The sequence below is a fragment of the Andrena cerasifolii genome, chromosome 1, assembly GCF_050908995.1.
Source record: "Andrena cerasifolii isolate SP2316 chromosome 1, iyAndCera1_principal, whole genome shotgun sequence".
Lineage (NCBI taxonomy): Eukaryota > Metazoa > Arthropoda > Insecta > Hymenoptera > Andrenidae > Andrena > Andrena cerasifolii.
The window spans coordinates 13,519,998-13,534,891 of NC_135118.1; the positions used below are offsets into that span (position 1 = coordinate 13,519,998).

The window sequence follows — 14,894 nt, forward strand, 5'->3', positions numbered from 1 at the left end:
TCATGATTGATAATTGGTACGGAATTAACCAAGTTCGTACTTTTATGTAACAAATACGAGGTGCTCATTATTTACTAAATAGATTACATTATCTTCCACTTCAGCGTGTTTCGTACAGTTTCACGTTCGATACGGTTTCTGTGATGCCAAGATAACGGATTCAAGGAATTTGCCTAGTTCCTTGCAAGGGGTCCGGAAATGCATAGAGCATTTGCGGACGTGCCAGACTTTTCGCCAAGCTATACGTCACTGTTCTTACGGTAGCGATATTCTGCCAAGTAGTCGTACTCCCCGCTTATTTTGATGAACGTTGATCCCGAAAGATGCGATGCTTTTTACGGATGGTAAGAAAATCCAGCTTTACTGAAATCCCAGCTCGCTCGGCCCGGAAGAAGGCGAATCTACGTGCTGGGGAAGAATGAATTATTGCAACGTCAGATGTACAAATGCATATCAGAATCTTGGCAATCCTTGCTCAATAACACCCACACCTCCACCTACTTCATCGTTTTTTTTCCATTTTACGTATCTTACTGTATACATTTCATACGTTATCAATAACATACTTCGAGAACTTTACCCAACAAGTAGGTATTTTACACAGAAAAATGAGATTAATAAAAGACATTCTACTTCTTCTACACACGCACCAAAACTTCAACTACAACCTCAGAAGCTACAGAAACATTAAATTGCATGAAACGAGCTCCAGAGAATGAGAACGAAGTAAGTCAATACTACTTCACATTCAAACCTCAATCCTTGAGGTTCGGTGTCTGGTAGATTAGAAAGTATTGTATGCGCGTGCCTCCATTTTTACATTTCCAGCGAGTACACACCACGGGGTGTTAGGTACAAAAGACTGCCACCATTAGAGCGTGCGAAGTCCTACTCGACAAACTTTTTGTTCGGAACAGCAATAATCCATTTTTCTTTCCGACGCACATGGTCCAAGAAACAATTAAGATTCCGCCGCGAGATGGGCCTCGGATGGCAAGGTCAGGAAGAGGAGAAAACAACCAGAGGACGAGCGTTGGGTTGCCTAGAAAGGGGTCAGGTGAAACGTCTGCGCGATCCTCTAGCAGTCGCAGAGGGGTCGGTGTTCTAGAAGGATGGAATTTTATTGGAGCAGCGTCGTTCGCTGATGAATGGCACGAACGGAGATCCTCGAGAGCGCGGTGGGGCCACGCGGTTTTCGTTCTGCTCGTTTTTCGTGGTCCTTCTTGGGCCTTGCAGGACCTGTACGGGGACTGGTCCGCGATCTACCGTAACCGCATTCCTCCCTACCTCACCTTGCCTCTCGCACATCCCTTCCTTGCCTCAGTGGAGCCGCTTCAGGTGACTCTGTCCTTCTCTTTCCTCCGCGGTACACCGTCCTCTCTCTCTCCGCTCGGCCCCTTCCATCGACCCTTCGCCTTCTTTTTCACGAAACCTCTCTTCTCGTCGCTTTTATTCAGCCGTTCGCGATGTTACCTCTTTCCCTCTTCATCAGCCCTGCCTCCTCCTCCATTCCTTTCAGCTTCTCCTTTTTCAACGAACGCGCCGGACAAAAGGGCTCGAGTTCCGAAACGTACTCGCCGAGAAACGTCCCTCCGTGGCCCACACAGACTTGTTTCACCCGCAATTACACGGAGTCCCCCGAACCTGCGCGGCCCACTGTTTACCTGGCCGCGAGATTGTCCGTCGGGGCAGACGCGTGCTGCCGCTATTCGTCATTGTTATGCGCCCTGGAACAGCGCGAACCTGTGTGAACGTGAACTCTGGGTTGGAAGGATTCCTGCAGGATCGTCTGCGACGATTGTGCTACCTGTTGACCTCGTTTTCAGCCACTTCTGACACGTGATATAGTATTTTCTGGAATATCCTTCGAATATGGAACATTTACAGATCTCTTGTTTCTGAGTTGTCAAGAAACGGTTCAGTCTTTTCCTTGGCCAACTTGTCAGTGGTGAATTCGAAAGCAGGGCACTCGTTAATACTGAAGACTAATCGAAACGTTCGACGCCCATGAAGATGTTTAAAATATTTGAGATTTGAGTAATTAGTGAAATGATTTGATAGAGAGCAGATAGAATGGCCCTCGGTGTTTAGTAGCAGAGCGCCAAACATGGAAGGGAATTTTAAATTCGAAACAATTTCGATAAACTCCCTTCTATTGGGTTACATCGCATAAAACGTTGAACTGTAATTATTTTTATAATGTTTATATGTATGAACGAAAGGGCGATTTGCATACAATGTTTCTCTTTACAATGGATCACAGATCTGCTTGCATTCCTTTGTGGCGTTGGTTAACAAAAGAAGCACATACGATCGTTGTTCGTGGTAATTCTCAGAAAAATGCTTTCAGGTTGAAAATTCTAGTTTTGTAAGTGACTAGTCCTTTCTGCGAGAATGCTTTCCGGTTGGAAAGCTGTAGGAAGCTAATTGTCTTGAAAGAATTTTCAACCACCCCGTATTTCTTTTTCAAACTGAGTGCTTACAGGGGAGACTGGAACAGAGCATTGAACGAAGCAGGAAGCAATCCTAATTCCGTCAACGTCGAATGAAGCCTCGCGCGAATCTACCTGCAGACTATTGCAGCGGATCTCGAAGCTATCGGTGCTCGGGCCAGAGACAGTGACCGACGCGCACGAAGTTACCGATGCGCGCGCGCTGATTATTTGCGCAGGGTGATTTACACGCTCGGTCTTCCATAAGTGATATTGCTAATTGCAGCTTTGGGATGGTGCCGACTCTATGATTAACCAGCTCGTTCAGACGCCACTAGCGGAATATATGCAAATTTCTGATCGTTTAGCTCGGCTACTTCCGAGAACTCGCAGAAACGGGCCCCACTGTGTTTACATCGGCGAAGTGTAGATCCACTTTAAACGAGGCCCATTCAAAATCCTTAACCGATGAGTTCGAAAGGCGCGACACATTTACGACGGCAAATAACAGGTGGCAGTTGCTCGTTTTACCTGGCCATTACCCTTGTTTCATCGTCGTTAAGTATAAACATTACTTTCATCCGACGATCAAGGCACAAGAACCATACACGCCTCACGTACGTAACGTACCGGTGAATTTTAATGCAGCCGTACGTGCAACGAGATTCTTGTTACGTCATTCGAAGTGACTCATTATAGGTAACGAGAAATGGAGGGAAATCTATGAATGGAACAGTGATCAATGTTGCGAAGGTGAATCAATTTGTTGTATCTGTAAACCATGAAGAGTGAAGTTCTTAATCGATTTCTACATGGTATAGCTCCTAAAATGTCACTGTCGCGGGCAACAAAAATAAATTCCATCATAATTTCTCCTAACAAAATTCTTAATCAAGCAACGATATTCGTGGGAACATAATATATACAAATGAATCCAAGCAGAAATACTCGCGTTGCCGTAGGTATCCATATACATTACTAGAAATATTTATTACACCAGCCACAGGGGCGAATTTAGGGATTCTACACCCCTAGGCTAACAAGCGTCTGCCGCCCCTTCCGTGAAATTTAAAAATTAAGACAACTCAGATACGAGTTATTACTAATTTGCTAGATGAAAGAAAGGGAATTGTTTTTGAAGTTGTCTCAAGCCTCTGTATATCAACTTTTCTCAATTTCATTCGCCCAAAATTTGCCACCCTCCAAAATTTGCCGTCCCAGGTTGCAGTCTATTTAGCCTATATACAAATCCACCCCTGATCACCCTCAAATCCACGTCCAATGAAATAATCCTCGTAACTAGGGATATGGTTCATACAGTAATTGGTATCCTACTTATTTTAACCATGATATCGGGCGCTGTATGCCTAGTCAACGATCGCGCAAAATTACTTTCCAAATGCTAGTACTAAATGAGACCTACGCCGAACATTCGAGTAATATAATAGATACTGTAGGTACAAATCAAAATGCATAATTACTCATGTATCAAGAACACAAATTTCCAATTGCCCTATACACGTGACCCCCGGTATCTATCTCGGCGCACAATCCACACCGCCCTACACCTCCTGACAGCCAGCAAGAGAGCGACGCCCGCGTTACACCGCGTACTGTCAATTTTAATTCCGCTCATACGTCGTACGCATTCGTCCGAGAGTACAATTACTTTTTCAGCCGTCCGCGTGCCGATGGTATCTCCGTTTCCGCGTCAACGACACAGATCGGGACACACGACGAACCGATGGTTGCATGCGGACAGTTCCCACTGATCGAGATCGTTGAGCGCGCGAGGCGAGCGGCGCGTTTCGCGCCGACGGAGTAGAGGCGCCACGAATCCTGGGGCCCAACCGCGGCGAGTGATGCCAGTTGGGCCAGTAAATGTCGGCGTTCGCGAGGCATACCTGCAGCCATGAATTACGGGCTTTCTGATATCTTGGTTTGAGCGGTTTGAGCCGCGGCCAAGCCAGCGACGCCTATCGGGCGCCTCTGTGGGCCCGCGCGAGCGGCCCTTCGGGCCACTTTGCATAGCCGAGGCTCATCGGCTACGGGTAGACCTCCCACAGGCCGACCGGCTCTTCACCATCGGAGATCTACCTTCCACTCCTCCTACGTCCTCCGCTGTTTCTCCTCTGCCACTCTCCGTCGGCCTCGCCGTCCTCCTCTCGCTTCCTTAATTCGTCGATCGGCGATTCTCCAACTTCGCCCTTGAAGTCTGACGATGGGAAGGGGGGGAGACACGATGCTCGTGGATTTTGATCATACTTTGTGTATTGTTAATGTACGTTGTGGGTAGGGATGGGATCAATGTCAATATGTAAGTACTTTGATATTTGAAAGAATCGAATCTCGTGAAAGTAGTAATCATACCCTGAAAGACAGCGACTTCGCAAGCGAAACAGAAAGAAATCACACACTTACATAGAAAAGTTCTGTTTAAAGTACTCGTTATACTGGAAAGTACCGCTGGCGTTTCTCAAAGTACTTATAGGGAGTTCGAACCTATTTCGTCCAGGTTCGAGTCTACTTAAAAGTATTGTTTTTCTTTCGAAGTAGGTACCTACTCACGAACTGTTCGAGACTATCCAGTACGATTCGAACCGACTTCCAATATACTCCATCCCGTCACTAGTCATTTTGATGTATTTTGACGCGCGGAACTCAAAGTGGGAGGGCTTTAGATGAAAGTGTGGGATATTTTCGTGCAACGTTTGATGTCAGCAGAGATTTGAGGTGTACCTATACAGTGGTGTTCTAAAGACAGATTAGAATGCATATTTTTTATGTTTAAATAACAAACCTATTATGTTGGCATCACTGTTTTTTTTCTAGGACACTGTCACCGTTCATAGTTTAAACTTTCTTTTGATTACCACTTTAGGTAAGGATAAGGCTGGTAGTCAGGGGTCGAATGAAACTGTAAACTTTTATAAATAAAAGTTATTTATCGAACTAATAATCATTATTAATAAATCACTAATAAATCATTTTATACTATTTATTGTCTGTTTTAAGTTAACTTTGTACATTAACACTTTAACTCTGTTATAAGAGCTCACTTTTAACAGTTATTGTATGTTCGATTAATAAAAGTTTTGTAAGATCATATACATTTGAACAAATATTTAAGGGTGAAATATAAAAGTTAAGAATATTTATTTAATTATTATGATTCTTTGGAATTGGAAGCAGGATAAATATAGAAGAGAAGGCACATCGTGATGTCTGTATAATTATTTTCACCGAACGGTTTAAGGTTTCAACTTCACAATCAGATCTATTTACCCCACAACATTTTCAGGAAATCTGCTTGTCACGACTCTAAACTTTTCAGAGCAGAATAAATGTTTCTGTTTAACTACATTTTTCTACTTTCAAGAAAATAAGAGTCTTATTTATACAAAAATATATGGAATAAAAGTTTCAGTTAATACACTGTATTTTATAACAGTTTTCTCGCAGCAGAAAAGATAATAAATAGTCATAAAATTACAATTATTTCATAATTAATTGAAAATTTTAAGAGTCTCATTCGACGCCTGCTGTTGGTTATGATGGAGTTGCGATGTGTCGAAATGTGTCAGAGGTTTGTTTTTTCAGATTCCGTATGTGAATCTATGCGTAAAAACGAGGTGATTGCAGAGATAATTAAGGTTTAGTAAAACTGTATGCTAATGATTGCCTATACAAATTAAGATTGGACCGCTACTATGGCTTAATTACCGAATTATCGAGAGCCAGCAGAGGGCAAAGCTTTTAATCGATTTTCTTAAAAAATGTTGAGATGTGTGCCCTGTGCGTGTACTACATTAATATAGACAGTGTATATTCACTATAAATATGCAAAATTTCAGCCAATTCGGTAACCCGAACCTCGTACACTCCTGTGAGATTAGCTGGAAACCCGATGTCATGCAACCAATTGACTAACTTAATCAACCAGACGAGTCGAAGCTCAGAAACCTAAAAAAATCCACCAAAATGTTCACTTCAGCATTATACGTTCCACATTGCCATAGATCTTCATCTGCATTAGAAAATATTGTCTCCCCCACGTCATTTAGACGTTCCTTTCCTTCCATGAAGCTCATTGAACCCATCAGGACGTGTGAAACAAAGCCGTCTACCAATATTTTCCTGGTACATTTGTTGGAGCAAGGGAGCAGTGGAAATCGATTCAGGAATTCATTAACATAATGGTAGTCACGGTTTAGAGTAGAGTTCCATTGTTCTCTTGTACGCCGAAGAAGGGATCCACACATGCAGTTGCTTAATAATCGCCAGCCACGCCATTCGAAGGAACTCATTCGCTGATTTCAATTCCCGTTACAAAAAGAAGCTGTTCCTTGTGTTCCTGGATTGGAGGCAGGGCTGCAGGTAATAGGAAGCTGTGCATTGTTCGATGATTTCACCCCGATGCTCTTTTGATCCGCCGATCGCAATTAATCCGTAGAACTTGTCGGAATGAATTACACTGCGGCGATTCACAGCAAGCAGATGGGCCGAATGTTTAGCTACCAGGGTGTACAACTATCACTGTGTAGCTGGTATATCTACCACCGTGTCCAGTCATATTTCTATGCTCATGACCGGGCAACCTGTGCAGCCGACCTTGACTCGTAACTCGCTCTCTTCTTGGCGTCTGTAAAAAGCCCTCTTTCGCTAACGGCCGTGACGCGCTTAATGCCGTTCACTGCGCATTTATCGACGCAACTGTCTAAGCTTTGTACGACACAGGACCCCTAAAGCACACAGCATCCCTTTCACGTGAACAATACTGAATCAGCGGAAGATTACACGGGATCGAACGCCATTGACGATTTAACCGTGAAAGGGGTGACTCTTCGTGAAAAAATAATTCGACAGTGCAAAGTAAAGTCTCCCAAATAACCCTTTCTAATATCTCTTGTAGCTGTCAGTAGCTTCTTTTGTCGGGGGAGGAGAGAATCGCGAGGGAGAGATAAATATAATTTGTAAATTAAGGGAGGAAAACAGGAGTGTTGTCGTTGCAACATGTATAACCCTACTATGTCCCTCGGGTCTTTTTTGACCCAATGGTGTCCTCGTTTCTCAACCCGACTGTGCACCTCGGGTCTTTCTTGACACACTTGCCTCTTTGTTGTGGAAATATGTAACATATTTTCTTGGAGAATTCAATTTTTCTTTGATCGTAATATTCTTTTATATTATCTTACGTGTATTGCTGAATTCAGCGTGGCAGCAGGGATTAGGGAAACCAGATCTGAAAATTTTCGTTCCACCCTTCTATCCTATGTTTCCAGTGAATCAAAGCCATTTCAAGTTCACGACTTCAGGTACAGAAGGTTCGTAAGAAGCACCCCTCGGATCCATTCAGACTGGTTTCGAACACGTAGTTTCGCGTCGAGCTGAACGTACACGCATCACTTTCTGTTTATACACTGTGGCATAAACGCCTGGAGCAGTCGTGCGATATTACCGTCCCTGCAGCGACGAACAGTCGCGAGAACTCTTAATTCGCTGAAATATTTCAGAAGCCAGTTACCGTGCGCAGACCCGCTCGTAGTGGTTAATGAAAACTTGTTCCTGTACGATCGTTCCACGCGCACCGTGTAAATGTCAGATATCGAGCAACCGTGCCCGGTCCTTCGGGCGATTGAAATTTTGCAACTGTCACATTCAATAATCGCGAACACTGATGGTGAAGTCTGTACAGCGGTTGAAAGTAAAAGTGATTGCGCTCCCAAGTGACGTTAAGTGAAACGAGATTGAGTAATTATGAAAAATAAACAGCCGGAGGGAAATCTTTGTATCTAGAAATCTCCACGTTCGCGTTTAATTCTTACATTGAATAGTAATACTAAATTAATAACGCTAAAATCACGATTAATATTTGTGGGGACACCGATGCTTACACAGATTCTCAGCCTCCTGACTAATGTTAAATGACGGTTTAGCCTATTCTCTTTTTATCATACTTAAGGGTTGTAACATCTTGTATTGCGGTACCTCGTTGTACATACTTTTAGTTATAAGTTATAGTTTTAAGTTTTGCAGGCATAAGATCGGATAAGGGGTTTTTAACTTCCTTCAGGTTGTAAGATTTTTCCCCCTTAACCTCAACTTTAACACTCGCAAGCATCGGTGTTAATAAATCGTGTAGTTCTTATTAGAATTTATCCCTACCAATATTGTACCCCCAAAGATATTCGCCGATAATGGATAACTAAGAGTTTCCAACGTGCGGAACAATTAGTTTTTTTAATTCTAAGACTGTGTAGCAATTTTTCCTAATGTTTTCTTGGTGCTAATTTACATAAATATTGTACTTTGTTCTGCTAATAAACATCGTTTTTTTTTAAACAAAAAATTGTCAGCTTCCTTCTTTTGCAACTGTTGCAAACCTACGGCGCTTCTAAACCATTCTAATTTTTAACAATATGTAGTAATAACAGTGATATAACGTTTTCTCGCAGGAAATAAACCTGATCCTGCACAGAAGTCTAATTAAATTGTCTTAAATACATAGGAAAGGGGGGTGCGTTTTTATGACCGTCGAGCACTGCCCGCCACGTTCAGCAGACACGCGTGTCCAACAAACGATTCCAACCGAAATCCGTATTCCCTTGGATTCGCGTGCGACGCGAGGGTGAGGCTCGGTACGGCGCTTTTCATCGAAAGAGAGAATGGACCTATCGCGTGCTGAAACAATGCCGATTAACCCTTCGCGTTGTTGGGCGAAACAAAACGGGAACAACAGGAAGGAACAACAAGGAGCACGCGATAATGGGCGCAATCTACAGTGACACGAAGGAAGAACAGCCGGCATTGTTGTAATGCACGAATCGTTGGCCCCACGTCCAAAAGGAGTCAGCAATTAAAAGCGTAACGAAACTAATCGCGGCAGAACGCTGCTTTTCGCCGTTCAACAAACAACACGCCGGTGTGCATTGTCCTGAGAGAATAATCTCCCACGAGTACCGAGCGAATAGAAGCAACGAGCGATGACTCATGTACCGCGGTATTCGACATTGAACGTCTCCCCGTGAGACTTCGCGTCGATCAGCTTCGTTGGTAAAAAATGGTGCAATTCGATTAGCCACTAAACTTGTTTGTGTTGTTAATTATTCAAAGCAACTGGACTCGAGGATTTTGTGGCTCACTTCATGTGCACTTCGACTTCGAGTGTTCCTGATACATTCGTTGAAAGCCCTGCGGGGACGTTGCCTTTGAGGTGTGTCACGGTTGGAGCTACCGGAAACATCGAATTAAACACATGCCCCTAAAGGAAATGGAACATGAGTTATGCTTTTTTATTTAATTGCTGCGCGTGAGAGAGCCAGGATCACTGGCAGCGATTAATATTTATTTGTTTATTCAAATATACGGGTGTGACTCTGTTGGAAACAAAAATAAAATAGGTGCTATGATATTAACTATAGATAGAGGCGAGGGGAATATAGAAATCGCAATGTTACGATAGAAAATTAAAGAGTGACCCAAAATTCTGGCCTTTTTTAGCCTCCTTTTGGTCCCAGGATTTTGGAACTGAAATTTGTGCCAAATGATACCTTATGATGAGACATCGATTGCAACAAATTTTCGAGTTGAGGTGATAATTAGTTTCTGAGATATGGGAGGTCAAATAAGTGAAAATTCGTTAACGCGTCAATTCATACGCTTCGATGTACGAACTTCTATGTCAGTCCGATAATTTAAACAATTATTTCCAGGGGTTTTGCTGACTCCTAACAACGAATTTGAACTTAGATTTTCAAAAAACGCACCTACTACACAGTCATTTATATTTCATGATTTTGATTTTTGTTCGTGAATTTTGAAAATCTAAGTTCAAATTCGTTGTTAGCAGTCAGCAAAACCTCGGGAAATAATTGTTTAAATTATCGGACTGACATAAAAATCCGTACATCGAAGCGTATGGGTTGACGCGTTAACGAATTTTCACTTCTTTGACCTCCAATATGTCAGAAACTAATTGTCGCCTCAACTTGAAAATTTCGTGTGATTAATGTCTCAGCATAAGGTATCACTTGGCATAAAATTCAGTTCCAAAATCGTGGGACAAAAAAGAGGCTAAAAAGGTTCTTTGACCTCCCATATCTCAGAAACTAATTGTCACCTCAACTTGAAAATTTCGTGTGATTAATGTCTCAGCATAAGGTATCATTTGGCACAAAATTCAGTTCCAAAATCGTGGGACCAAAAAGAGGCTAAAAAGGTTCTTTGACCTTCCATATCTCAGAAACTAATTGTCACCTCAACTTGAAAATTTCGTGCGACTGATGTCTCAGCATAAGATATCATTTGGCACAAAATTCATTTAAAAAATCGTGGGACCAAAAAGAGGCTATTTTTTGGATCACTCTTTAAGAACCTATGAAAAGCAAAGTGCGTAATAGCAATTACCAGTCATTGTCCAGGAGTACCTTGTACACATTGGTCTTAAAACTAACAACGTACTTGTGCGCTGATTTCGCCAAATAATGATTATCCTTCGTCTTGTGATTTGTAACTTCTGATCGTGTTTAATACCCTAGCAGTTGAATTTATATACTGGAACAGAACGAAAACTTATTAACGCTATCTTCTGCTACCATACCAAAATGAAATCCTCCATTTTTCAATCACAATTTTTCAGAATGCTGAACGTTCTCGTTTCAATCAATTTTTTCCGGTGAACGTTACGTGAAAAATCCCATATAGTCCAACGTTGTTAATCCCTCCGTAGAATGATCACTTCCACGCTGTTGTAATAAAAACTTGCAACCTGAACTTTTTCACCTAGCAATCATTTCTCAATAACTCTAACGGAACTCTCGGTTATAAGCTTTCTCAAATTTTTTACCTGTAATAAAATGGATTCCATCCAGAATTTATCGTATCTCATAACGCGTATCATGGATTGTTTCGATTAAAAATCTGTGCATTCTTGAAGCACTGCTCGAATCTGAGCTCGATGCCCGGAAGACTCATACTAAGAACTTGCTATTTACATTGTTACAGCGGAATCGGACATTTGCACGTTCGCGGCGAGGACTGAGCACTTTCACATCGTTAACAAACCATCGACGGCTTTATTCACGTCGCACACCAGGCCGAAAGCTCTGAGGGAACTATACGAGGCCGCTGCCATAGTCGCTGTCAGAAGTTTGGATAGCTTGAGAAGGGATGGCAGCTCCATGGATATGTTCCTCTGCACGCCCGTCCTTGGCAAGAAAAGGCGGGACCAGAGTCTCGACATCGAGTCTAGAATCGTAAGTACACACAGAACCGCGTATGCGAAAGTGCAACGACGTCCCAGCAGCCATGGATTAACAGATTAACCGTTCCTCCTCGCCGATGATCACTTCATTCCTGCAAAATTCTTCCTTCGACAATCAAATGATACTTTGATTATCACTAATACGGCACCTTGTGCGATAACAAGCGAAACTTGAAGCAAGATTTCCTTTCGAAATTTTAAATTTTACGTCGTATCCGTTTGGTATATCATTGCAAACGGTGTACACTGTTTGTAATATGCGAAATTTTAGTTGAATGGGTGTCTCCGGAGGTTGTACAATACCCTCGTGGCTTGTCAGCTCTTTGCTGTTTCCTCGATAGATTAATAGCAGAGGGACACCGTTAGAAGCTTCCACGGTGTCTTTGACAATGCAATTGTACACCTGCGTGAACGATCGTGGTAGCCAATATGGTAGCAAAGAGGGATTAGATTTAAGTGGACTGTGAGTTTGGTATCTGTGGGACTCGGTGCATAATCCCATCAGCATAGCTACGATAGGATTGCCCGGTATAAACAGGTTCAATGGGAGATGTCATGGGAAGCCAGGGAGATACATTAAATCCTACACGGTGGTCCCTGTCGACCGCATCAACTGCTCTATAATGATACGTATCGTCCTCTTGCATTGTCGTTTCGTTAATGCACCGCTCTCTTAATAACGCGCTACATACCACTCTTTGTGGCCCGAATGATCCGTCATGATTCACGCCTATCGGGAACGATCATCAGGAACGTATCTCTGTCGTCATTTGCTTTCGCCTGCTCCTTAATTAACGTCGTTACAGTAGTCGCGAATCGTGGACAACTACAATTGTTGATTGGCACTGGACAATTGGAGTTTCAAGGGCACAGGGAGGAACTTATAAGACATTCCTCCAGCAAAACAGTTACATGCATTACTCGAGAGGCGAAAACACTGTAAGGGTCTGAAAAGTAAGGGTATTTTCGGATTTTTTTTTTAACTAAACAATGCAAGTAAATCAATGTACTGCTTAGTAGAGTTAATATGTACATATGGAAGAGTAAAATTAATTTTTTCAAGCAAATTCATTAATTCGTTTCCTGAAAATTCTTCGTCAAAATGTGCACTAAGGAAAAATCGTTCCACTGGCGTTGACGGTGTTTTAGCCATACGGTTATTCTGAATTTAAAGAGACAGGAGTATTTAGAAACTAGAAGCCTACGTCTATTACAAGACATACAGAAAACTCAATATCGTAATAGATAACAAAATGGTGGACCACTGAAAGAAATCATATTTTAGGGAAAGATGTTAATAAGAAAATAGAAAGGGACCATTAATTAAAAAATTCTGAACGTTTTTCACGCCTTAGTCGTGCCAATTGGATGTCTAGTTGTCTTTATATACTGTCAACACGGTTGAAAAATGTCATTCTGAGAAGAACGCGTTCAAAGTGCCGCTGACACCGCTTCACGAAAAATACTAGGTACCTATATCTCTGCCTTTCTTCCTAAACTTTGGGGAGAGATTTTTCCGATTTCTTACAGTGTTTTCCCCCCTTAAAACTGCGGAACAAGAACGTCGAGCTTAAAGTTACTCCGTTGTCACTGCAATCCGCAGAGTAGTCTTACAAGGGGAGGACACCATGTGGTAGACACCGATTTTGCTGAGCCTTGGCACGATGGATCTATGTCGAAAATAAGTAAATAGGTGTCTGAGCGTTTCTGCCAATGGGCCTTAATAATAAGAATATTTACATGGAAATTATTAAAAATTTCATAGTGGCCGTGGGGTTTTAATGGGTAAAAATCCCGCATTACCCTGGCGCACCGGGATTCCCCTTTGAAAGAGTCAGGGTGCCTTTTGAAGATTTGGCCAAGTTAAAAAAAAAATTATAAAAAAAATAATTTATAAAAAATTTTATAAACTTTTTTTTTAACGTGGAGACATCTTCAAAAGGCACCCCGACACCTCCAGAAGGGAATCTCCCGCGGGCGCCAGGGTAGTGTGGAATTTTTACCCACTAAAACCCCACGACCACTGTGAAATTTTTAATAATTTACATGTAAATATCCTTATTATTAAGGCTCATTGGCAGAAACGCTCGAACACCTATTTACTTATTTTCGACATAGATCCATCGTGCCAAGGCTCATCAAAATCGGTATCTACCACATGGTGTCCTCCCCTTGTTAATATATAAAGCAGAAAGTGTTTGTGTTTGTCTGTCGCCTAAAAACTTCCGAACAATAAACTCTGGCTTCACGAAAGGTGTCTCAGCTCATTATGCCTAGCTAATCCAGATGAATCTGACTAATTTCGCAAAAAAAAAAAAATAATAATAATAAAACATTTTTTTTATAAATTCAGAATCTAAATTTCGGGCGATGCCGATGAGTAAAATTAGTTAGACAATAAAGTACGAACCTTATTAGAAGCCAGCGCGAGTAATGCTTGCATTTGTTTTCCAAGAGAAATGAATATTTCAATGAGGTCCCAATTCTAAAGCTGTATCCACTGGTTTATTAACGGGCAAAACCGTGCACTCTAATTTTTCCCCTGGAACTAGACCGTATGCCAAGCACGAACAGAATTCGACACGGCCATTCACGTATACCGACAAAGACTTTTATATTCCCACCCTACGTTACCCTCGAGCATTGACCACTGCCTTATTTCCCTCTCCCACATCGTAAGTTCCAGACAGTTTTACGAAATGGAATTGGAACTTCATTTCCCTGTCAAACGCTTAAATCACTCGTAGTCGCCGTGCCATAAATCTGCTACTCGTATTACAGCTCTCCTCCGCGCGGCGTGCACGGCCATTAACAATCGTCCATTATCGAAAGTCAATCAACCCTCGCCGTTTCAAGGATTTCTACGCTAGAGTTTCGGCTGTCCCTCCTCTGTACCATCATCCGTGGCCTCCACCCTGCATCCCAGAAAGTGTCCCCGCCACATTGACAAACAGACGTGAGTCAGAGCGAGTCTTCCGCCCTAGATCGACGGAAGAAGGAAATTGCGAGTGGAACCAAGCCTGGGAGCATCGGAATTCTTCTCAGAACATTCTGAGTTTCCCCGGGTTCCATAAGAACCTTCGGAGCTCAACGAACGCGAATTAGCCCGTTCTCTTTCTCTCACCCAACCCCCATCGCTCCTCTCGTTATACCGAGCGTCCTGTAGCGCAGCACGGATTAAATTCTTCCGTGCCATCAGA

At 42.5% G+C, this 14,894-nt stretch overlaps 1 protein-coding gene across 2 annotated transcripts in view; it reads left to right on the plus strand.

Moving 5' to 3' along the window:
• Positions 1-14,894, plus strand: part of Gukh (NHS actin remodeling regulator GUK-holder) — a 127,483-nt gene that overhangs the window by 87,540 nt on the left and 25,049 nt on the right. For both annotated transcript variants that reach the window (XM_076819050.1, XM_076819059.1), the window contains exon 2: positions 11,436-11,686. In XM_076819050.1, the coding sequence (XP_076675165.1) occupies positions 11,436-11,686 (251 nt within the window). The remainder of the gene's footprint in view (positions 1-11,435; positions 11,687-14,894) is intronic.